Source organism: Amblyraja radiata, chromosome 37 (genome assembly GCF_010909765.2).
Source record: "Amblyraja radiata isolate CabotCenter1 chromosome 37, sAmbRad1.1.pri, whole genome shotgun sequence".
NCBI classification, from domain to species: Eukaryota; Metazoa; Chordata; class Chondrichthyes; order Rajiformes; family Rajidae; genus Amblyraja; species Amblyraja radiata.
The window spans coordinates 22,293,366-22,319,655 of record NC_045992.1 but is presented as its reverse complement, the minus strand read 5'-3'; the positions used below and the strand labels follow the sequence as shown (position 1 = coordinate 22,319,655).

At 43.3% G+C, this 26,290-nt stretch overlaps 1 protein-coding gene across 2 annotated transcripts in view; it reads left to right on the top strand.

The window, feature by feature from the left end:
• Positions 1-4,428: 4,428 nt before the first annotated feature.
• Positions 4,429-26,290, top strand: part of fam149b1 (family with sequence similarity 149 member B1) — a 212,794-nt gene continuing 190,932 nt past the window's right edge. Inside the window, exon 1 of one of the 2 annotated variants that reach the window (XM_033012952.1) lies at positions 4,429-4,686. In XM_033012952.1, coding sequence (XP_032868843.1) covers positions 4,559-4,686 — 128 coding nt within the window. In that variant the 5' untranslated portion in view covers positions 4,429-4,558. Of the gene's footprint in view, positions 4,723-26,290 lie in introns of both variants that reach the window. The other variant, XM_033012951.1, reaches the window with a different exon arrangement.

Genomic DNA, 26,290 nt, shown 5'->3' with positions numbered 1-26,290 from the left:
AAATAAATTGGATAGTTATATGGATGGGAAAGGAATGGAGGGTTATGGTCTGAGCGCAGGTATATGGGACTAGGGGAGACTATGTGTTCGGCACGGACTAGAGGGGTCGAGATGGCCTGTTTCCGTGCTGTAATTGTTATATGTTATATGGTTATTAGGAACAATGTAGCCCAAATCAGAGCTGAATTAATAACGTAATTTACAGATCAGCGAGAATGATATGGAGACACTGAGAGAAGATTTTAAGGCAGCCACGGTGGTGCACCAGTACAGTTGTTGCTGTACAGCGCTTGCAGCGCCAGAGACCTGGGTACGATCCCGACTACGGGTGCTGTCTGCACGGAGTTTGTACGTTCTTCCCGTGACCGTGTGGGTTTTCTCCAAGATCTTCGGTTTCCTCCCATACTCCAAAGACGTACAGGTCCCTAGTGTTTGTAGGATAGTGTTAATGTGCGGGGATCGCTGGTCGGTGAGGACTCGGTGGGCCGAAGGGCCTGTTACCGCGCTGTATCTGTAAACTATACTAAACTATACCGGAGGGTACGCTCACTGAGATGACATGGGGAGAGCTAAAAAATAAGAAAGGTGCAATCACAGATGGGACTGTTCTATAGTCCTCCCAATAGCCAGCAGGAGATGGAGGAAGGTTAATCTACAACCCTCAGGTAGATTACAGAAAGCAAAAAAACAAGAAGTTACAAGGGTAGGCACAAAAGTCTTCAGACTGAAGAAGGGTCTTGACCCAAAACATCACCCATTCCTTCTCCACAGAGATGCTGCCTGTCCTGCTGAGATACTCCAGCATTTTGTGTCTACCTTCGATTTAAACCAGCATCTGCAGTTCTTTCCTACACGAGAACTATTCCTGTGTTGTACTGTTCTGCGTACCAGGGCACATGAAACACACACCATACCTAAACTGATAGGGATCACCAGGGCTGGTATAATCTGCATCAGAACTGGGCAGCACGGTGGCACAACAGTAGAGCTACTGCCTCACAGCGCCAGCGATCCTTGGGTTCGATCCCGATTATAGGTGCTGCCTGTACTGAGTTTGTACGTTTTCCCCATGATCTGCGTGGGTTTTCTCCGAGATATTTGGTTTCCACCCACATGCTAAAGATGTACAGATTTGTAGGTTAATTGGCTTGGTATAAATGTAAAATTGTCCCTGGTTTGTGTAGGATAGTGTTAATGTGCAGGGATCGCTGGTCGGTGAGGACGGTGGGCCGCAGGGCTTGTTTCCACGCTGTATCTGTAAAACAAAAACAAATTGGTAATTAGCATAAAGTGTATGAGCTAACTCAGAGTTGGGTTAATAAGAGGCACGGGTCTACGTGTAACCCAAGTCAGAACTAAATCAGAGAAGCTGATGTGAGTGTGGATGATCCGATGGATCCAACACAACATATTGTATCTGCTTCCTCCTGAAAATCCTCCAATCTATGATTGCTAAGTATTACACTTGACTAGGTTTAAATATGTCTCTTCCTAGGACGCTGTATGCCACCATCTTCTATCAGGTCGCTCCTCACCATGGTTGTCCAGGGGAGGTCATGCCTCATAAGTGTCTCATATCTTTTCAGAGGTCAGATTGGTATGTGTATGGGGAGAGCTGTCCTATAGGACAATGAGGCAATATCCTACAGTCATTCAGAACATCACCTTAAAAACTAGATGCCAGATTCCTCGCCAAGGTAATCAGGCACACTGAGGACTTTGGTAGTGCCACACCAGTTGATTGTACTTGTACATGTTCTTTATTCCTATCAGGGCCCCTACATGGTTTAAATTTGTGTGTAGGAAGGAACTGCAGATGCTGGTATGAATACAGCTGTAATTAATTTTGATTTCTCTAACTTCAAGTAACCCTTGCATCCCTTCCCCATCCTAGTTCTCTGACCAGTCTGACTGTCCCGATTACATTTTATCTTTATACACCTTCCCCTAGCTAACAATGATCTATACATTTTTCTTGAGCTTCATCCCCTTTGATCTCTCGTTTTCACACCTTACCCTTCCATATCTCTGTGTCTCCCTGTCCCCGTCTTGACCCAAAACATCACCCATTCCTTCTATCCAGAGATGCTGCCTGTCCCATTGAGTTACTCCGGCATTTTGTATTGTATCTATGGTTTAAATTAACTTTATTAAGACATCATGTAGTATTATTACAAATTATGCAGCCAGTCCTGTGAGCCGGAGGAGTACGGAGCCCTGAATGAGTTTAGCGACTATCCCCTGCTGAGCCAGATGCCAAACGTACAGCATTTCCCAATCGTGGGATAGTGTTTAATTAGGGTTTTGATGCAACTGGTGGAAGCGCTGGTTGGGGGACGGCCTACCGGGAGGGAAGGCAGGCAGGAAGAAGGAAAGGAATGCTGGAAGCGCCCCTACATCAGATCGGTGGCCCCTTCAGTCCCTATCCTGAGCTGCTCAGTGATCCCGGGACCAACAGCCTCTAATCTTGCTCCAGTCTGAAGGTAAGCAGAAGGAACCGCAGATGCTGGAATCTTGATCAAAAAACACATTGCTGGAGTAACTGGTTAGCACGCAACAATAAATAAACTAAATAACTAAGGTACACAAAATTGCTGGGGAAACTCAGCGGGTGCAGCAGCATCTATGGAGCGAAGGAAATAGGCGACGTTTCGGGCCGAAACCCTTCTTCTTCAGACTAAATAACTAAGTGGGTCAAGCAGCATCTTTGGAGGACATAGGTGACAGCTCTGGTGGGGACCTTTTTCAGACCAACCCTTCCCTCCCCTGTCAAAACAAGGATAGAGTTCTCCTCGTCTTTACCTTTCACCCCACCAACATAGAAACATAGAAAATAGGTGCAGGAGTAGGCCATTCGAGCCTGCACCACCATTCAATAAGATCATGGCTGATCATCCAACTCAGTATACTGTACCTGTCTTCTCTCCATACTCCAACGGTTGCTGGGAAAGTACCTGGGGAGGGAATGGTTTGGGTGAGAAGGAATGAGTGCACCATTTGCATCCAACACATCATTCTCCAACATTACCACCACCTTCAACGTGATTCTATCACCAGTCCCATCTTTCCACCCATTTCTGTCTTCTGCAAAGGCCACTCTCCACAATTCTTTGGTTTACTCGTCCCTTCCCACCTAAACCAACCCCTCCCCAGGTACTTCCTCCTGCAACCATAGGAAATGCAACACCTGCCTATACCTCCTCCCTCGCCTCCACCCAGGGACCCCAACATTCCTTCCAGGTGAGACAGAGATTTACATGCACCTCTAAACTCATCTACCACATCTGGTGCACCAGAAGTGGCCCCCTGTATGTCGGTGAGACCAAATATAGATACATTTGCGCTCTGCCCGCCAAAGGCCTACTGGATCTCCCGGCATTAACATTTTAACTCCCCTCCCCATTCCCACACTGACCTTCCTGTCCTGGGCCCCCTCCAATGATAAGACTGAGGCCACGTGTAAATTGGTGGAACAGCACCTCATATTCTGCTTGGGTAGCTTACAACCCAATGGTATGAATGTTGAATTCCCCAATTTTAGGTGATAACACACTCTCCCTTTCTCCCCATTTTCACCCTCTTTCTCCTGTGCCCCACCCAGGGACAACCATTTTTCACCAACCATTCCCCTCCCACCTGCATCTTCCCACCCATGTCTTCCTTCTGCAGAGACCTTTCCCTCTCATGTTACTCCAGCAGCTCTAGCTCACTCATTTCAAACCAACCATTCCCCAGACACAATGCAAGGTGTTTTAAGTATAATTTTTAAAGAATCTGAAGATTGACAGGTTCTTGATTAATACGAGTGTCAAAGGTTACAGATTAAGAAGAATGGGATTGAGAGGGAAAGATAGACCATGATCAAATAGTGGAGAAGATGAGATGGGCCGAATGGTCTAATTCTGCTCATATGTCATGGTCTTATCCCTTCCTCTAGCTTCACATTTCTCTCCTCTTCTATCCTTAACTCACACCTCCTGTCATTTCATCTCTGGCCTTTGTCCAACCATCTGCACTAAATCACTCTGCTGTGTTCTGACAGACTTTGTCCTGCCCCTCCTCTCTTCCAGTCCCCCACCTCCCAACAGATTGAAGAATAATTTGTTTGGTGTACCTTCCATATCTCTAGTTTCCCTTTCCCCTGAAGATGGGTTTTGATCTGAAACTCATTCATTTCTCCAGAGATGTTTCTTGTCCACCAGCTAGATTCATATTGCACAGACAACAATGGAGCATCGTGAGCTCCACCGTCCCTGAGTCATCGGTGCCAGCTCTGGTTTGTTCTGTACCTCCCATATCTCCAGTTTCTCCTCTGTCTCCCCTCTCAGTCTGAAGAAGGGTCTCGACCCGAAACGTCACCCATTCCTTCTCCCCTGAGATGCTGCCTGTCCCGCTGAATTACTCCAGTATTTTGTGTCTATTTTCGGTTTAAACCAGTATCTGCAGTTCCTTCGTACACACAGATTGAAGGGTCCTGACCCGGGCCGGCACCCTCACCCCGGGGTGCCCCGTCCTGACAGCAGCGGGCTGGCAGTCCCCCACCCCCTCCTCCCGGGTCATGTGTCCCGGGCCCGCGCGTTGCCATGGTGACGCGGCCTATGCGGACGCCCACACTCGGCGCTGGGCCGCGGATGTGAGCGGGGCCTGGGGCGGAGCAGAGCGGCCCCACAGCGGCATGATTCACAGGTACAGCCGGAGGCCCGTCTGCAACACGCTGGAAATGTGAGTCGGGGAGGAGGGGAGTGAAGAGCGGAATAATAGGTGGTGGGGTGTGGAAGGGGAGAGAAGGAGGAGGGGAACAAGGGAGGAGTGTGGGAGTAAGGAGGTGAGGAGTGAGGGAGAGGGTGACAGGAGGGAGAGGTGGGGAGAGGAGGGATGTGAAGTGGAGAATCAAGGGTGCAATCCAAATTTGAAAGTAAAAGAGTAGACAAATTGTTTGTCTGAGAAAGTAGACAAACCTCCTCTCAGCACTGACCAACCAACAGAGTAGGCAGATGGTTAGACAAAGGCCAGAGATGAAAAGACAGAAGGTGTGAGGCAAAAACATTAAAGAATTGTGAATTATGAAGGTATGTGGGGGGGGGGGGGGGGAGAAATAAATGCAAGTCCAGATGGGGCATGTGTGTGGAGGGAGGTGGTTTGTTACCTAAAATTGGAGAATTTAAATTTGAGTTGCAAACTTCCCAAGATGAGGCTGTTAAGCCAGTGTGTGTGTGGCCTCACTCTGGCAAGAGAGGAGGCCCAGGATTCCAACAGATTCACCACTCTCTGGGTGAAAAAGTTTTTCCTCGTCTCATTCCTAAATGTCGTACCCCTTATTCTTAAACTGTGACCCTTGGTTCTGGACTCCCACAACACAGCCTGTTAAATCCCTTAAGAATTTTATGTGAGATCCCCTCTCAGCCTTCTAAATCGCAGTGAATATAAGCCCATTCGATCTATTCTTTCATCATTTGTCAGTCCCCCCATCCTAGGAATTAACCTGGTGAATCTGTGTTGCACTCCCTCAATTGCAATCCTCAATCCTCAAATTAGGAGACCAAAACTGCACATAATACTCCAGGTCTGGTCTCACCAGGGCCCTGTACAACTGCTCCTTGCTCCTATACTCAAATCCTCTCACTATGAAGGCCAATAAACCATTAGCTTTCCACACTGCCTGCTGTACCTGCATGCTTACTTTCAGTGGCTGATGTACAAGCACACCCAGGTCTCATTGCACTTCCCCTTTTCCTAATCTGACACCATTCAGATAATAATCTGCCATCTTGTTCTTGCCACCAAAGTGGATTACCTCACATTTATCCACATTATACTGCATCTTCCCACTCACCCAACCTATACAAGTCACCCAGAGATAGACCCAAAAACCTGGAGTAACTCAGCGGGACAGGCAGCATCTCTGGAGAGAAGAAATGGGTGATTTTTCAGGTTGAGATCCAAGTCACCCTGCAGCCTCATAGCATCCTCCTCGCAGCTCACACAGTCACCCAGCTTTGTGTCAACATAATGCATAGTTCCTTGTAAGTGGCGTCACGCGTAGATAGAGTGGTAATGAAAGCTTTTGGCGCATTGACCTTCATCAATCAGGAAATTGAGGATAGAAATTATGTTACAGCTATACGAGATGATGGTGATGCCACGCTTGGAGTATTGTGTTTGTAAACAGGAGATTCACACGATAAGTAATCCAAGATCATCTTTAATCGTTATGCAAACTATAGCAGTAGTAGATCGTTAGTTGTCAGAGCATCCTGACTGCTTCCAGAACCGAGCAGTGTAGGAAGTGGGTGTTAATATAAATGATACAGTAAGGTGGGGTTAGTGATGCTAGCCTATTATAATAACAATAATGGATGGGATTTATATAGCGCCTTTCTAATACTCAAGGCGCTTTACATCGCATTATTCATTCGCTCCTCAGTCACACTCGGTGGTGGTAAGCTACTTCTGTAGCCACAGCTGCCCTGGGGCAGACTGACGGAAGCGTGGCTGCCAATCTGCGCCTACGGCCCCTCCGACCACCACCAATCACTCACACACATTCACACACAGGCAAAGGTGGGTGAAGTGTCTTGCCCAAGGACACAACGACAGTATGCACTCCAAGCGGGATTCGAACCGGCTACCTTCCGGTTGCCAGCCGAACACTTAGCCCATTGTGCCATCTGTCGTCCCAGAATGATGATTGGTTGTTATGCATAAACCAATCTACACCTTCCCCCTAAAGAGTGAGTATAGCGAGCACACATGCCATAAGAATCAACAAACTCGCCATATCTATCAAGCGGTCTACTAAACCGACCCGAACGCGTATGGACCAAGCCCTCTCCTCCTTCACCGGAGAGATTAGAGGGAGGGGGTGAACCCGGAAGCGAGAAAGTAGCGGGGAACACATGTGCTGACTGACAGGGGGAGCATGCAGGAGGGGTAATCCCGTGGTTAGTCACAGCCGCTGGTCGTGGAGGAGTGTGATATGCGGGGATCGGTAGAAGGTACGGCAGCAAACGGCTGGAACTGAAGGATCGGCTGGTGGCGGACGGAGTTCCTTCATGGCAAGCAAATGTTGGCAACTTCTGCGGTATACAGTTCCATCATAGTCCACAAGGTAAGATCTTAGTTCTTCAGCCAGGCCGACAACAGTACCCAGACGGGAATTTCCTATAGAAGCTTGTAAACTAACGACCTGGCCCGGCAGTAGAGGCTTAAGTGGTTTGCTTGATTTGTCATGCGATCGTTTCTGAATGTCGTGTTTCTCCTGAATACGCTTTTGGATTGTTGCTGGCTTCAGCACCTGCGGTATCAGCTTCTGCTGAGCAATTGGAATTGGAGGTCTCGTTGTTCTGGACATCAGTCGCTGGGCTGGCGAGCCCAGGGTCCCGTCTCTAGCAATGTTACTGAGAATTAAAAGATCAAGGTACACGTCTGAATTGGAAAGGCGTACTTGTTCCATCAGTTGTTTTGCACTTCTGACAGCTCGTTCAGCGAGCCCGTTACTCTGTGGGTATTCGGGGCTGCTCGTGACGTGGTGGAAATTCCATCGGTTGGCAAAGGGCTTGAAATCGTTGCTGGTAAACTGTCTTCCGTTGTCGATCTGCAAACGGACAGGTGAGCCGAATGTAGAGAAGTGTTTCTTTAGTTTTCGAATGACCATCTCAGATGTGATGGAGGTCAGCAGGTCGAGTTCAAACCAGTTTGAATAGGAGTCGACTAGGACGAGATAGTGCGAATAGCCATTTGAAAATGTCTGCCGCCACCGATGTCCAGGGCAGAGCTGGTGGAGGTTGTTGCAGTAGGGGCTGCCTCTGCTGGTGTGGTGCGGGACTGTTGCAGGTGGGGCAGGAGGCTGTACGGTCCAGTATGTACTTGGCCATCCCAGACCAGTAGAACAGGTTCTGGGCATGGGACAGCGTGGCATCAATTCCTGGGTGACTGCTGTGTGCCTCTTTGTAGTATTCCTCACGTGGTGATGAGGGGATCACGACTTTATGGCCCTTAACTATGACAGTATCTTGTATTACCAGTTCATTGCGGACTAAGAAGAACGACTGCACCTCTGTTGGTACGCCAGATTGTCTGTCTGGCCAACCTCTGATCACTTTTTTTTTTTAATCCAGCTGCAGATTAGGTTTTAAAGTGGATGGTTTCTTCCTACATGTAGCGGCAGATTTTTCATATCTTTCAGGTAATTAGCACCCTAGCCACTAATTGGATGAGAATGGATAAGGGGAATATCTTTGGTACGCATGCAAGCTGCCTCAGAGACCTTCAGAGCTTCTCCATTCATAAAGCTTCAACACACAGTCTTTTGATGAATATTTTCTTTATTGTAGATATAAAACAGGAAGATACATCCAAGGTTTTTCCGACTTGTTACGGCAATCTTCATCGAACTCCAGCTCATTACTTCAGATATTAGAAAGCTCCTCGTGTCTCCGTAACAATGACATGCCATGACATGCTCGACATGGTCGAAGGATTAACCTTCTCCATCATCTCTGCAAAACGAATCTAAAAACTAAACTTCTGCGCAAGCAGTTAAGCTGCAAACACGACCAAAGACACGTCATAAATCCCACCCACATTATAACGGGCAGTCTAAAATTTAAAGGCACATGCCATCCACAATGACATGCAAAACAGGCCAAAAGGCCACTTCATACCGGCCCCTAATTGTTCCGAATACATAATGAGGCAATTACCAATAAACATCAAAAAAGTGGCCATAAAGGCTTAACATACATCAAAATCAAAATCAAAAGATCAGAGAATAAAACCCTGTGGCTCCTCGTCGGGAAATCAAACCCGGGTCTCCCGCGTGACAGGTGGGGATACTAACCACTATACTAACGAGGAAAAAATAGCATGCACTATATATCTGCAATCACAATTCTTTATCGACTCTTCCATCTTCACTTTCGCCTTCTGGAAGCAAGCACAACTTAGTTATTAATCTTATTACAACATTGGTTTAATTCAAAGTCGTATCGTGCATACCAATCCCTTAAAATCAGGCATGATACCCAATATATAGTCCAAAGGATAATAGTCCAAAGCTTTGAGAGCATGAAACGTCTTCCTCCATGTCCGATCAACTCATTGATGTGTTGTAACAGCAATGTTGAAGTATGAAAATCCTTCAATAGAATAACAAGATCTTTGACAATAAAGTTCATTGAATTGAATTGAATTGAATCCCTTTATTGTCATTCAGACCTTACGGTCTGAACGAAATTTCGTGCCTGCAGTCATACATACATCATACAATAATAAACAACAGTAAACACAAATTAACACCACCACAGTGTATCCACCAAGCACCTCCTCACTGTGGTGGAGGCAAAAAAATCTTAGGGTTACTGTCTCTTCCCTCCTCTTCTCCCTCTGCGCTGAGGCGATTCCCCACCGGGCGATGGCACAACAGTCCCGCGGCTCACCGAACCCCGCAACGGGCCGGCTCAAACACCGCGGCCCGGGGGTGGTTAAAGCTGCCGCCCTCCAGTCCAGCACACGCAGCCGCTGGCCCGCGGCTCAACCCCGGACTCAGGTCACCGCCGCCAGAACGCCGTCCCAGCCACCGGAGCACCGTTCCAGCCCCGAGCCGGATCGCCCTCACGTGAGTGCCGTTCCTCCCTCGAGCTGGGCCACTCCGACGGGAGCGCCGTACCTCCCTCGGGCTTGGCCGCTCCGACGGGAGCGCCGTTCCTCCCTCGGGCTGAGCCATTCAGACGGGAGTGCCACAGCCCCTCACGGGAGAGTCTCGGCCCCTCGCCAGGCCGTCCTCATGGGAGCGCAGTTCCAGCCCCGAGCTGGGCCGCCCTCACGGGAGCGAGCCCAGGGCAAGTCCTGACAGGCTGCCTCCGGAGTCCCGAGGTCGCCAGCTCCGCCATTAGGCCTCAGCGCAGACGGAGGCAGAGAGGGGGGATACGACGAAAAAGTCGTATTCCCCCCAAGGGAGAGACAGCAAACCCCGTTTCAACCCCCCACCCCCCCCCCACATAAATACAACCTAAAAACCAAAAACGCAACTACACAAAATGAAAAAAAACAACACAAAAAAGTAAAGACAAACGGACTGCAGGCGAGCCGCAGCCGTTCCCAGCGCCGCCACTTCCGGTCTGGGAAAGTGTTAAGTTAAGTTTGATTTAATGTCTGAATCTTTAGCAGAGATTTCAGATCCCAGCTCAAGCTTTGGCCACTCTCTGTCTGGCCTGCAGAGAGATTTTAGTTTATTGATCCATTTCTTTTTGCTTAAGAAACGGTTCACTGTCAGTTCTCTGGAAACTTCATTCGCAGAATTTTCTTCTGTGTCAACGTATTTCAATTGCACCACATTAGTAACTCCCAATGCTCTCTCCATTGGCAGATCGTGTCTGTCCAAGTCCAACTCTCTGGTTTCTTTGGCTCTGTCATCTAGTGAAATGCCTTCACAATTGTCGCTGCCCCATTTCGAAAGTATAAATCCTCCCTTATTGCAAAGAGAAGTCAGATGTTCTACTGGTAGAATTGCTTCCTGCTCAGTAGGCCTAGAATTTAAGCAATCATCCTTGTAGAAGTTATTCTTCAAAGAGATTCTTCTTTCATGAATTTTACTCTTCTCGCCAAACTTTTGTTTGAAAGTCTGGGTACGTTGCTCTGCTATACTACGATTATTTGGCAGATTAACACTTTCTTGTTTGAAAGGTAAGTTCTCACAACAGTGTCCATCAGTTTTCACTGAATAGTTCATAACATCCATGAACTTCAATTCTTTCAACATCTCTTCAGATGGTTTGCTGGTACTTTCCTTAGAGTCATGATTGTATGGCTTAATCACCGGCTTTTCTAATTCATCATTGGACATTTGATTAATAGCAATGGCATCACAGTTCTTCTGATTCCCGATATTGTGGTTCCTTTTCAAGGAGCCATAGATAACCCATCCAAGTTGGGTTTTCGTAGCATACGGTCCATCACCTTGGCTCCTAACAATCTGTATAGGTTCCAAAGCCTTCAAAACATTCATTCCGATAAGTAGATCAACACTAGAATCTATTTCAGATATCTTGACATCCTTCAGGTAAGGCCATTGTTGTAAGTCTTCACATCTGGGTACATTTTGACGACCAACAGACATTGTTTCATGTGTAAAAACTTCTGAAATTGGAATAAAATTATCTTCATCCAAACTGGATATCTCCATACTCGTAATGCAATGACTCATGCTCTCTTCGTCTTTATTCATGGTATGTAATCGAATTTTAGTCTCTTCTCTGATATTCAGCCTTCTCGTCAGGCTTTCTGTGCAAAAGGTAGTCGAACTTCCATGATCCAGAAGAGCATATGTTTGCAACACTGCATTCGTCTTGCTGTTCCTTACTTGCACTGGTAAGATAGAAAAATTACGAATTTCAACCCCGGCCCCAATATGAGCAGATACTTGAGGCGAGATGATAGTATTTCTAGTAGTTGGCTTCTCGCCCTCTTCTGTTTGTTCCAGTCCCAAGCGTCTTTCTGGCGAATGTCCGGTCACTCACCAACAAGATGGATGAGGTAAGGCTCTGGATCAACACCCAGCGATCCCTGGAAGACTGCTGTGTGCTGATCTTCACAGAGACCTGGCTCAGCGCGCTGGTTCCCGATGGGGCTGTGGACCTGACCAACCGGTCACTGCATCGTGCTGATAGAACAAAGGACTCCGGTAAGAGCAAGGGTGGTGGGCTCTGCATCTACATCAACAATGACTGGTGCACCAACCACACTGCAATAGAGAGCTACTGTTCCCCAGACCTGGAATACCTACTGCTTAAATGTAGACCGTTTTACCTGCCTCGGGAGGTTACTGTGGTTATCATCATGGCCATATACATCCCACCACAGGCTAATGCTAACCTAGCACTAGCACAGCTGCACTCGGCCATCAGTAAGCAGCAGGATGCTCACCCCGACGGTGCCTTCATTGTTGCAGGGGACTTTAACCAGGTCGACCTACGTGCCACACTCCGCAAATTCCACCAGCATGTGCAGTGCCCTACCAGGGGCTCAAACACGTTGGATAAAGTGTACACCAACATCAAGGACGCATACAGAGCTCTCCCCTGCCCATCCCTGGGACAATCCGATCACCTCTCACTGTTTCTACTGCCTGCATACAGACCCCTCATCCGCAAGACCAAACCTGCAATAAGGACGGTCAAAATGTGGCCCGAGGACGCAACCCTACAACTCCAGGACTGCTTTGATCGCACCGACTGGGACCTGTTTGCACAACAGGCTACCAGTGGCACAGAGGTAGACTTGGAGGAGTACACATCCACTGTGCTCTCCTACATCAACTGCTGTGTGGAGACTGTCACAGTGGACAAGCAAATAAAGATGTTCCCAAACCGGAAACCCTGGATGAACAAGGAGGTTCAGGATCTACTAAGGGCACGCAACAACGCCTTTAAATCCAGGGACACTTCTGCTTACAGTGCGGCCAGGGCGAACCTGAACAGAGGCATAAAAAAGGCCAAAGTCATCCACAGGCAAAGGGTAGAAGACCACTTCAATACCGCGGACACCAGAAGCATGTGGCAGGGTGTCAGGGACATCACTGACTACAAGAGCAGCCCCGCCTGCCCCCATGGTGATATCACACTGGCCAACGAACTAAACACCTTCTTTGCCCGGTTCGATACTGGCAACACCACCAGGTGTGGAATAACCCCGGCCATAGCGGAGGGACAGGCCTTAACACTGAGCACTCAGGAGGTACAGTGCGCTCTGCGTAGGATCAATCCACGCAAGGCTGCAGGCCCGGATGGTGTACAGGGAAGAGTATTAAAGGACTGTGCTGGACAGCTGGCGGAGGTATTCACGAGAATCTTCAATCTCTCTCTATCTCTGGCAACGGTCCCCAAGTGCCTGAAAACAGCCACCATAGTGCCGGTGCCGAAAAAGTCCAAAATCACCAACCTCAACGACTACCGGCCGGTTGCCCTGACTCCAATCCCCATGAAGTGCTTCGAAAGGCTGGTCCTCTCCCATATTAAATCCAGCATCCCTGCCTCACTGGACTCCCATCAATTTGCATACAGGGCAAATAGATCGACAGAGGATGCCATCTCTCTGGCCCTTCACACTGTCCTGACTCACCTGGACAGACAGGGCACGTATGTGAGGATGCTCTTCATTGACTATAGCTCTGCATTCAATATGGTCATCCCCACCAAGCTCACCACCAAACTCCACCAGCTAGGCCTCAGCTCACCGATATGCGCTTGGATCCTGAACTTTCTCACGGAGCGACCGCAGGCAGTGAGACTGGGCCCGCACCTGTCCTCCACCATCACCCTGAGCACCGGCACACCACAGGGTTGTGTACTAAGCCCCATGCTCTACTCCCTCTTCACTCGTGACTGTGTCCCTGCATTCGACACCAACACCATCGTGAAGTTTGCAGACGATACAACAGTGATTGGGCTGATCACCAACGGTGATGAAACAAAATACAGAGCGGAGGTGCAGAACCTGGCGGATTGGTGCGCCAATAACAACTTGGCACTAAACACCTCCAAGACCAAGGAGCTGATTATTGACTTCAGGAGGTCCCATTCTGGAGAATACGCCCCAATCTCCATTTATGGGGAAAATGTGGAGAGAGTGTCCAGCTTTAAGTTTCTGGGCACTCACATTTCAGAAGACCTCACATGGTCCACAAACACCGCCGCGCTGGTCAAGAAGGCACAGCAACGACTGTTCTTCCTGAGGACATTAAAAAAGACTGGTCTGCCCCAACAGCTGCTGACAACGTTCTACCGCTGCACCACAGAGACATACTAACGTATGGCATCTCTGTGTGGTATCTCAGCTGCACGGAAGCGGAGAGGAGAGCTCTTCAGCGCGTCGTCAACAGAGCGCAGAGGATCATCGGGACAGAGCTACCAGCCTTGGAGGGCATCTACCACATGCGGTGCCTCAGGAAGGCCCTCAGCATCCATAAGGACTCATCACACCCCTGCCACGGTCTGTTTCAACTACTTCCCTCCGGCAGACGTTACAAGGCCTTCTACGCCCGAACCTCCAGACTCAGGAACAGTTTCATCCCAAGAGCTATAGCGGCTCTGAACCGGCCCTAATGAGTGCCCCCCCACCCACCCCCTTTGGACAGTCTCCCTCAGATGGTCACGTCAATCAATTCAGCTTGTTTATTTATGTATTGTATTTATTTACCTTTCTTGTACATCAGTGGAGCTGCACACTAAATCTCGTTGCACTGACGTGCAATGACAATAAAAGATATATTATTATTATTATTATTATTCTTCCCGGTGCTCTGACAGCTCTTCTTCAATGTGAAGTGCTTCAGGATGATATTGATTACATTCATAACAAATTATAGGACTCTTACAGTCTCTCACCATATGTCCCTTTTTCAAACATCCAAAACAGATTCCCTTCTCTTTCAAGAAATCCATCTTGTCTTCATATTCTTTCATCTTGAATCTACGACCAACTTCATCACATAACAAACAAAATACTATTTGCTTGCTAGTAGACACCTTTCTTTTTCTTTCATCTGTCTTTTCCACAGACACGGTCGTGATAGCAAAACTACTTTTCTTAGGTTGAGAACTTTCTTCGGTTTTGGTAAAAGTAGAACCTTTATAAGTTGCAAGTGGTTTGCGAACTTCAATAATCCCGTTGCATGAGTCTGACATGTACCGTACTTCTCTTTCTAAAAATTCCACCAGGTCTGGTAGCCTGGCTACTTGTTTGCTCTTATCTCGTAATTTACCTGCCCTATCTCTCCACTTTTCTCTCATTCTTCTGGGCAACTTGTTAATGATGATTCTCATATTACTTGCAAGATTAATTTCCTCCATGTAGCCAAGATTTTTCATCAAGCTGCAACATCTTCTCAGAAATATTGCATATTCACTCAATTTTTCCACATCTTCTGGCTTGATTTCTTTCCAAGCATGGGCCTTCTCAATATATGCATTCGCAATCCTCTGTTCATCACCAAAACGTTCCTTTAGTAATCTTCTCGCCTTTTTATAGCCCTGGTTGCCTGGCTCCATCTGACAACTTTCTACAAGCACCTTCACACTTCCTTTTGTGTACTTCACCAGAAATCGTAAGCGCTCTTTTTCATCCTTAACTTTCGTCTCTAATACCTCCTCTATTGCCCTTACGAAAGTTTCATACTCCAAAGGATCTCCACCATACGTAGGAATTTCAACTGGTGGCAGAATGAGAGAGGTATTTTGTCGAGCTATAATCTCATTGAATTCAGATTGCCTATTCAACAGTGCCAACAATCCATCCTGAAAACTCTGTCTTGGCTCCACCTGTTCATAAATAGGTCTTGGCTCAAACAGACTTGTTCGAGCCCGTGCCCTAGGCCTTGGAAAAGCGTGATCCACTGGTCCATCTCGAATTTGTACGGATGCTCCCATAGTAGCTAGTTTCGTGCTAGCACCCATTTGCTGAGCCGAAGGTTCACTCAACCCATTTAGGTTTTCCAATCCAAGGTATCCGGTGGACCTTGACCGTGGAATCGATCCAACTGCCAATTCACTCTGAACAGTTTTGGCTCTCTGTCCAGAGCTCATCGTCTTTGATGATCTAGAGCTGCATCTAGACCCTTGACTTTCCAGTATGTCCTTCCTGGCTTTGGCCACCACCATCCTTGTATCTAATTCCAGTTGTTCCTGACATCGCGCCATCTCTTCTTGCTGTCGCTTTATCTCTTCTTGCTGTCGGGCCTTCTGTTGCATCTTCTCTTCTTGCTGTCGGGACTTCTGTTGCATCATCTCTTCTTGCTGTCGGGCCATCTCTTCTTGCTGTCGGGCCATCTGTTGTTTTTTCTTCATGGCATCCACTTCTATTGAGAGCGCTGCTAACTCAGCCTTTGTTCCCAAACGAGCAGAAGCCCTCGAAACCGAACTGGCTGAGCAACCAGATCTACGGCCTGATCTTCGTGAAGATACATTTGAGATACTATCTCCCGGTGCTATATCATGACCTTCTTCTTCTTCATCTTGCTTAGTATCTTCTTTTCTGCAGCATTTACTTTTGTCAACCTGCGCTAACCATGCTTCTGCCACATCCATGGATTCATCATAATACTCCGTATTTTCTTTTTTTTTTTTTTTTTTTTTTTTTAAATATTTTTTATTGGAGATAGGTACATAACCAAAATACATCATTACATGTCAATTATTATTACATTGTCTCCAATACTTTTTACCTTTTTTTTTTTAAACTAGATAGAACTAAAGAGATAGATGAAGTAAAGAAAGAAAAGAAAGAGAAGAAAAACAAAAAACAAAAACAATAAACAAAAAAAAAAAAAGGTAGTTAAAGAAGAATGGAAAAATTTGTTAAAATAAAAAAGACTTCATTCGAGATATATTCGTACATTTCAGAGTATAATATTTCATCCATTCTTTAGCCCGCGTGCTAGTCAGGTTCCTGTGCTGAACCATTCTGACCCTTTAAGTAATCAATAAAAGGAGACCATGTTCCAACGAATGATTCCTGTTTATCCAACAGGGAAAATCTGATTCTTTCCACGTTTAAGGTCTCCGTCATTTCTATAATCCACATTTTGATTGTGGGGGCCGTAGGGCCTTTCCAAAATTTTAGAATTAATTTTTTTCCTGTTATTAAACTATAATCAATAAAGTTTCTTTGTGTTGTTCTAAGTGTTTGATTTAATTCTAATATTCCGAGTATTATTAATTTTGGATCTGGGTCCAATTGTATGCTGGTTACTTTAGATATTATACTAAAAATATTTACCCAGAATTTTTTTATTTTTATACAGTTTGCAAACATATGAGATAATGTAGCTTCTAAATGTTGACATTTATCACATATAGGTGAGATATGTTGAAAAATTTTATGTAGTTTTGTTTTTGAATAATGTAACCTATGTATTACTTTAAATTGTATTAGAGAATGTCTGGCGTTTAGTGAACACTGATGTATGTGTTGCAAACTTTCTTCCCAAGTATCTTTCGTTATTACTTGATTTAATTCTTTTTCCCATGTTTGTCTGTGTAAGTCCGTCGAGGGAATGTCACTGTCTAATAAAATATTGTATATATAAGATATTAATTTTTCTGTATTAGGATGTTTGTTCCAACATTCATCAAGAATTTCTGAATTTCTAATTCGAAAATTTTGGGAGTTCGATTTTACATAATCTCTAAGTTGAAGATATCTGAAATAATCATTTCCTCGAAGTCCATAAGTCTGTTGCAATTCCTGAAATGTCAGAAAAGTACCTTCCTTGTAAAGTTGTCCCATATTTTTAATTCCATAATTCTTCCATTGTGTAAAACCCCCGTCCAACCATGAAGGCTTAAACAAAGGATTATTCACAATTGGAAGAAAAAGTGATAAATTATCTAATTTTAATGTCTTTTTTAATTGTTTCCAGATTCGTATAGCACTAAATATTATAGGGTTTTCCCTATAAATTTTTTTGTTTAATTTAGACGTAGCAAATAATATCGAACCGATATCAAAAGGTAAACAATCTTCCTTTTCCATTTTTAACCAGTCTGGTTGATGATCTATTTCTTCCAACCAGAAATTCATATTTTTAATGTTAACTGCCCAGAAATAAAACAAAAAATTGGGTAAAACCAAGCCTCCATTTATTTTTGATTTACACAAGTGTCTTTTGTTTATCCTATGATTCTTATAATCCCAGATAAAATCATTAACAATAGAGTCCAATTTTTTAAAAAAGTTTTTTGCCAGATATATCGGAATTGTCTGAAAAAGATATAGTATTTGCGGTAAAAAAATCATTTTTATGGCATTGATTTTGCCTACCATTGAGATAGGAAGTGTTTTCCAGTATTGAATATTCTTATGTAGTTTGTTCAGTAATGGGGGGAAATTTGCTTTAAATAATGATGTATATATCTTAGTTACATAAATACCTAGATATTTAAATTTTTCATTTACTATTTTAAATGGAAATTGTTGTATTGTCTGTTTGTTATGTTCCCTTATTGGCATAATTTCACTTTTATTCCAATTTATTCTGTATCCTGAAAGTGAACCAAATTGGGTTATTAGCTTTAATAAGTTTGGAATACTAATTTCTGGTTTTGTAATGTAAATTAATACATCATCTGCGTATAGAGAAATTTTATTCACTGTGTCCTTTGTGTTATACCCATGTATTTCCGGATGCCCCCTAACTCTTTCTGCCAGTGGCTCAATAGCAAGCGCAAATAATAATGGAGATAATGGGCATCCTTGTCTACAACCTCTAGATAGGCTAAATTTAGGTGACAACCTTTGGTTTGTAAATATTCTAGCCGTGGGATTTGTATATAACAGTTTTATCCATGTACAGAATTTCTCCCCTAGCTGCATATTTTCCATCACCGAAAATAAATAAGGCCATTCGACCTGATCAAATGCTTTTTCAGCGTCAAGTGAAATTATTGCTAGATCTTCATTAATAATTCTCTTAGAATATATAATATTAAATAATCTTCTTAGATTATAATATGAGTACCGTTTCTGAATAAAGCCTGTTTGGTCAGGGTGTATTAATTTATTCATCACTGTACCTAATCTATGCGCTAGTATTTTAGTTAAAATTTTCTGATCTGTATTTAAAAGTGCAATTGCTCTGTATGATCCCGGGTCTTCCAGATCTTTATCAGCTTTAGGAATAAGTGTTATTATTGATTCATTTAAAGTGTCTGGAAGTTTCTGTTGAGTATAGATATACTCATACAGTCTTTGTAAACGTGGGCTAAGCAAATCATAAAATTTTTTATAAAATTCGGAACCTAAACCATCTGGTCCTACTGCTTTACCATTTTTTAAAGAGCCAATAGACTCCTCAATATCCTTTATCGTAATCTCCCTTTCTAATAATTCTCTATCGTTTGAATCTAAACCTTTTAAATTACATTTTATTAAAAAATCTGCTATTCCTTCTGATTGTGCTACGGTTTTAGTTGAATAAAGGTTATGATAGTATTGGAGAAATCTATCATTTATATCCTTGGGCATTTTTAATAATTCTCCTGTCTCTGTTCTAATTTTATGAATTGTTTTTTCCCCTTCCATTTTTCGTAACTGACGTGCTAATAATTTTTGTGGTTTGTCTCCAAATTCAAAATGTAGTTGTTTGGTTTTTTGATAAAGTTTTATTACTTGTTCTGAATACATTTTATTTAATTTATATTTCAATACAGCAATTTTATTATGTTTTAAAGTAGATGGCATTCTCGCATTTTCTATATCTAGTTGCTTGATTTCAATTTCCAATGTTTGTTGCTTAATCCTGTTCTCTTTATTATAAAATGCTTGAGCAGAAATTAATGTACCTCGAACATACGCTTTAAACGTTTCCCACATAAGAGAAGTAGGTGTTTCAGGGTTGTCATTTACCTCAAAAAATATTTGAATCTGTTTAATAATATATTCCTGGCATGATCTTTCGTTCAAAATTTGTGGGTTAAATCTCCAATCTGCTTGTTTCTCGGACATTCCATTTAATTTAATCATGAATGTTACAGGTGCGTGATCTGAGATTATAATGTTATGGTATTTTGAATTATAAATAAATGGGATAAACGTAGAGTCAACTAAAAAATAATCTATTCTTGAGTATGTTTTGTGTACTGGTGAGTAAAATGAATATTCCCGTCCCGTTGGGTTTTCTATTCTCCAGATATCCTTAATATTAGTGGTATTAATAAATGAATTTAGAAATACACTTGATTGAGATTTTACTTTTTTTTGCCTTGATGATCTGTCTAAGTATGGATCTAGTGTACAATTGAAGTCTCCTCCAATTATTAATTTATATTGTGTAAATTCAGGAATTTTATTAAATGTTTTATTAAAAAACTTGGGGTTATCAAAATTAGGCCCATAAACATTAAGAAGAATCACTTTTTCTCCATTTAACTCTCCAACTAATATAATATATCTACCATCAATATCCACTATTGTTGAAGAGTTCTTAAAAGGTATTCCTTTACGAATTAGTATTGCAACTCCTCCGTATTTTCTGAATCCCACATAATGTCTTTCACGTTCTTCTTGAGAACGCTCTGCTTCCAGCAGTGTGTCCTGCTTCTCTTTCAGCTCCTGGCTAAGGCTATGTATCAGGCGTAATTTATCCTCCACCTTCTCCTGGTTAGCTTCTGATTCCATGAGTATCTTCACACTTTCAAATAGCTTTCTAATCCTCTTCCACAACTTGTTCCTATCCAATTCAGTCTCCTTGAGAACATGAATTCGACCTTTCTCAGTGAGTTTAACTTGTCTGGCTGGTCTTTCTCCACCATGTGCTCCTTCAAGCACCAAGCTTCTAGCTCCTTCGCTTTCAACTTGTGACATAATTTCAGATAACCACTTCTCTGCCTTTTTCTTGAAACCATTGAATATCTTCTTCGTGTATTCATCCCACTGGGTATGTCTTCTGCGTTCTTCCCAAGACAGCACTGAACACAGCAGTACATTCTGTTTCTTGCCAACCTCCTGATAGAGGTTCCATAGTTGGCTCATATTAGATTTCACCTTGATCACGTTCTGTTCTGATTCCATTCGTTTTTTCTGTGTATCAATTAATCTGGTCACCTGCAACCATAATTAATTTCTCTCTTTCTCGGTTTCCCTCAAACAGGCAGCATGTGAAATATCTGTTTCTTCAAGTTGTCTGGGTCTTTCTTCACCACCACGTGGTTCTTCTGACATAGCTCTGCCTTGAACTTCTTCTAAATTCATGATTTAAAAGAGGTCTTGGCAGATTGCCAAGTCTTTAAATTAGTCAAAAAAGTCTCTGCTTCTCAGTGACTTTGTTTTTATCAACAATTTCTTCCAAAACTAAAAACATACTGATAATATAGAGAACATCTCTCTAACACCAGGTGCAAAATGAATGATGCTAATTCAATGGAATGCTGGCTTATCAGGAGTTCTTTCAAACAATCCAAGGTCGGTCTGCTTTCCCCAGACACGCTGGAGAAAACAGCTTCTGAGTTCTGTTACAGAAGTCTTTTAATTAAAGCCGTGATTTTAATTCAAAGAGTAATAATCGATTCGTACTCACAAATCCAGTGATACGTCTTCAGATACGTCCCGATGCTGTTGATAGACCTCAAGGCTTTTCCTGGCCGAGATCTTATCTTCAGTGCCACGACTGGAACCAATCTTCTTTGGCTATGCCTCTCCGAGGTCTTAGCCCTGACGTCCTTCTCTGGCTGCGCCTCTCCGAGGTCTTAGCCTGGTCGTCCTGCTCTGGCTGTGCCTCTCCGAGGCCTTAGCCTTCTATCTTCGATTAAATCTTCTGTCCCATTCTCTGGGACTGGTATTTCTTCTTCAGTTCCACGACTGGAACCAATCTTCTATGGCTGAGCTTCTCCGAGGTCTTAGCCCTGACGTCCTTCTATGGCTGTGCCTCTCCGAGGTCTTAGCCTTCTTATCTTCGATCTTCTGTCCCTATCCCAGGGACTGGTATTTACCCCCGCCGGAGGTTCGCTTCTATTATCTTCTGTCCCACTCTCTGGGACTGGTATTTCACCCCTCTGCCGGAGGTATCCTTCGACTTAATGTAGCGGCAGATTTTTTATATCTTTCAGGTAATTTGCACCCTAGCCACTAATTGGATGAGAATGGATAAGGGGAATATCTTCGGTACGCATGCAAGCTGCCTCAGAGACCTTCAGAGCTTCTCCATTCATAAAGCTTCAACACACAGTCTTTTGATGAATATTTTCTTTTTTGTAGATATAAAACAGTAAGATACATCCAAGGTTTTTCCGACTTGTTACGGCAATCTTCATCTAACTCCAGCTCATTACTTCAGATATTAGAAAGCTCCTCGTGTCTCCGTAACAATGACATGCCATGACATGCTCGACATGGTCGAAGGATTAACCTTCTCCATCATCTCTCCAAAACGAATCTAAAAACTAAACTTCTGCACAAGCAGTTAAGCTGCAAACACGCCCAAAGACACGTCATAAATCCCACCCACATTATAACGGGCAGTCTAAAATTTAAAGGCACATGCCATCCATAATGACATGCAAAACAGGCCAAATGGCCACTGCACTACGGGCGCAACACGCGGCAGCAAAATGGTTCATTTTCTTGCAATAGTTGCAAGCCATCCCATAAGCTGGACATAGCATTTGCTTATTGTGCAGATAATTACAATTGGGGCATCATCTGGGAAGCTCATTATCAGATCCCAAGTTGGCTATTCGAGGGGCCTGGGTAAACAGGAGATTCACACGATATGTAATCCAAGATCATCTTTAATCGTTATGCAAACTATAGCAGTACAGTAGATTTTTAGTTGTCAGAGCATCCTGACTGCTTCCAGAACCAAGCAGTGTAGGAAGTGGGTGTTAATATAAATGATACAGTAAGGTGGGGTTAGTGATGCTAGCTTATTATGATTGGTTGTCATGCATAAACCAATCTACAGTGTTCAAATTTGATCACTCTGCTGTATGAAAAATGTCATGCTGCAAAGGCTACAGAGAACATTTACCCGGATTTTGCCAGGACTTGAGGGCCGAGCTATAGGGAGAGGTTAGGCAGGCTAAGACTTTAATCCTTGAAGCACAGGGGGCTGAGGGTTGATCGTATGAACGTGTATAAGATCATGTGGGAAATAGATAGCGTTCATGTATGGAGCCATTTTCCCAGGGTAGGGGAATTAAGAACTAGAGTGCATACATGTAAAGTGAGAGGAAAAAGATTAAATAGGAACCCGAGGCCCAACTGTTTCACACAGTGAGTGGTGGCTAAATAGAACAAGTTGCCAGAGGAAGTAATTGAGGTGGTTAGAATAACAACACTTAAAAAAAATTTGGACAGGTACATGGATAGGAAAGGTTTTGAGGAATATGGGGCAAACGTGGTATACAGGACATGCTTAGATGCGACATTGTGGTCATCATGGACAAGTTGAGCTGTGGGCCGAGCATCAAAAATGTGTCTAGAAATCAGTTTTCGTGACCCAAGTCACCAAACTACATGAAATTTTTCACAGATTGAGATGAATTATAATTGAGAAGGAAGTCATAACTCTTCATTGCTGAAAGTTGCACATTAATTAATTAAACTAATTGCAAAATGAGATCGGGAAAGTAAGCGCCATCTAGTGGCCAATGCCCATATTACACGATGGGCAGCCTATTTCCGTGTTGCAGTCCATTTAAACTATATATCATTATACCTATATATATTCCAGATAGTAATATAGGTATAATAATATTATATTTAGGTATAATAATATTATATAATATCTTATTATACCTATATATATTCCAGATAGCAATATAGGTATAATAATATTATATTTAGGTATAATAATATAATATATTATATAATATATTAATATAATATATTGTTATACCTATATATATTCCAGATAGATATATTCCTCCGTTTTCCTGGAAACGGCCACTACAGACGGCACTATGTACACCCCCCCCCCCCCCCCCCCCCCCCGCCCGCGGAGAATATCCGCGGCTCCGCGTTCGCGAATCGGCCGCTTTTTAATTGAGACCGCGGCTTCACTATGTTAAATACATAGGCCCCGTGATCGGAGTACCTTTTCCCGGTAAGTTATCGCAGGCCGCTCCGAGATTAGATGATTAAGACTTATTACTCTACAACAAGCTGGCATTAGTGAAAATGTTTAATTTACCTTGTTATTGATACATATAGTTTAGGCCCTCAACTTCATGAATGAATAAATGAATAAGTGAATGAGTGAATGAATGAGTGAGTGAATGAATGAGTGCGTGAATGAGTGAGTGAATGAATGAGTGAATGAGTGAGTGAATGAATGAATGAATGAATGAATGAATGAATGAATGAGTGAGTGAGTGAGTGAGTGAGTGAGAGTGAATGAGTGAGTGAGTGAGTGAATGAATGAATGAGTGAATATACAGCCTCCAAATCTCATTTTTTCACATTATAAAGGGTGCAATTAATTTAATTAAAGTCCATACAGATTAATTTTCATAAATTCAGACTTTAGATCTTACCTTTCAGTTTGAGTTGATTCACAAAGTTTCACAACTTTGTGTTGAAGCATCTCAGCAGGGACATTGCTTTCAAGACTTTCTTCCACTTCTATCCACTTAGCTGCACATTTTTCAGACTTCTTAATGCTTTTCTCACTAAATTCAATTACCCTGCTGCAAGTTTCCACGACAAAGAAACTTCATCGGAATCTCCAGTAATAACCATATAACCATATAACAATTACAGCACGGAAACAGGCCATCTCGACCCTTCTAGTCCGTGCCGAACACATAATCTCCCCTAGTCCCATATACCTGCGCTCAGACCATAACCCTCCATTCCTTTCCCATCCATATAACTATCCAATTTTATCCAATATCCAACTATCCAATATCCTAATACAGGCATCAGTGAAGCCCTCTCTGCTATGATGTGTGCTAGCCTGAAACAAAGCGCGTGATTGGCCAACTGGCAGACAACTCAATGTTAAACGTGCTTTGATTGGACTAAAAATACCCGACATTTTTCCGATTTTTCTCTAATTTCATTAAAAAAATGTGCAAGTCTTGTTCATGATGAGTTTCAGGGGTGATTTATATAATTATTTTACACAATATGTGAAAATTTCATGTAGTTCTGTGACTTGGGTCACGAAACACTGGAATAAAGCTCCTCGGCCCACAGCCTACCTGTCTGACTGTATGTTGTGCTTAATTTCACATACGCCATATCAAACATGTCCGATGATATCTCCCTGTTACTGCCTCAAAAAATAATTAGCATCAGACACAAGAGCAGAAAATACTGGAAACACACATAAAGTCAGGCAACAGGAAATAGAAGCAGAATTACAATTTCTGGTTCGTGACTGAGTCAGAACAGTCAAATACAATCTTCCCTTAGCAATCCATTCTGAATCTCTTTGATGAACCTCTTTAGATTCTGATATGTGCTCTCCTGCAAAGTTTTTATCCAGTACTGATGTCATTCTCAATGGCCATTGGTTACCCAGTTTATCTCTTTCTCCCCTTTAAAACAATATGGCGGTCCCAGAACTGATTCTTGCAGAACACCACTGATTATCTGAAAAACACGCCATATCCAATTTTCAGTCTCCACTGGCATTGTTATGGGCAAATAATACTCAAACTAGTTAGACGCTATTCTATTTTTTGCTTCCATTAAAAGTCTGGGTTCAGTAGTTCATTCACTCTTGAAGATTCTCTGTGAACAATATGTCATCCATCCATGTCCCCCAGAGATGCTGTCTGACCCTCTGAGATACTCTAGCATTTTGTTTTTCCATGCAAGATTCCAGCATCTGCAGTTCATGTCTCTACATGTTCTCTTTCTTTTCATTTATCAATTCCAGTACACCTCATTCTTTCTCCTTAATATCTTCCCTCCACCAAAATATTAATTCGATATTGTGAATTTACTCTCAGGCTGCTGCTTTGGTTCAAATAGGCGTTTTTCTAATTCTCATTCCACACATTTTTAACTATCTCACACATTTGCCTTTTTAACTATTCCATACTAAAATTGCAAAACATTCTTGGTTCACCAAGGAAAAATACATGGATGATGGTGGTAGAGAGAGAAATATTGTTATTCTAAGCCAAGGCATGTTGATATCAAGGAGGAGGAGATATTAGGTGTACTGAAAAACATTAAGGTGGATAAGTCCTCAGAGCCTGATGGAATCTCTCCTAGGGTGCTGAGGGAGGTGATCGCGTTAACAAAGTTCTTTGTTTGCTCTTCAGCCACAGGAGAGGTTTTAGAAGACTGGAGAATACCCAATGTTTTCCTTTGTTTATGTAGAGAAGTAGGGATAATCTAGGAAATATTTAGCCGGTGAGCCTTGCATTGGGAAATGATGGATGAAGATTCTTGGGGACAGGATTAACTTGGGGTATGCACTTGCTGGGCCTCGCAAAGTTGATTTAGTTCTTTGAGCAAGTAACAAAGATGATTGATGAGAGTAGGGGAATGGATGTTGCCTACATGGACTGTAGTAAACCATTTGACAAGGTTTCTAATGGTTGGCTGGTCCAGAAAATTAAAACGCTTGGGATCCAAAAGTTGAATACAAAATTGCTTTGGTCATGGAAGACAGAGGGTAGTGGTCATAAGATCATTGAGGGGGAACCTCATTGAAACTTACAGAATAATGAAAGGCATAGACAGAGTGGATGTGGAAAGGATGTTTCAGCTGGTGGGAGAGTCTAGGACCAGAGGTCAAAGCCTCAGAATTAAAGGACGCTGTTTTAGAAAGGTGAGGAAGAAC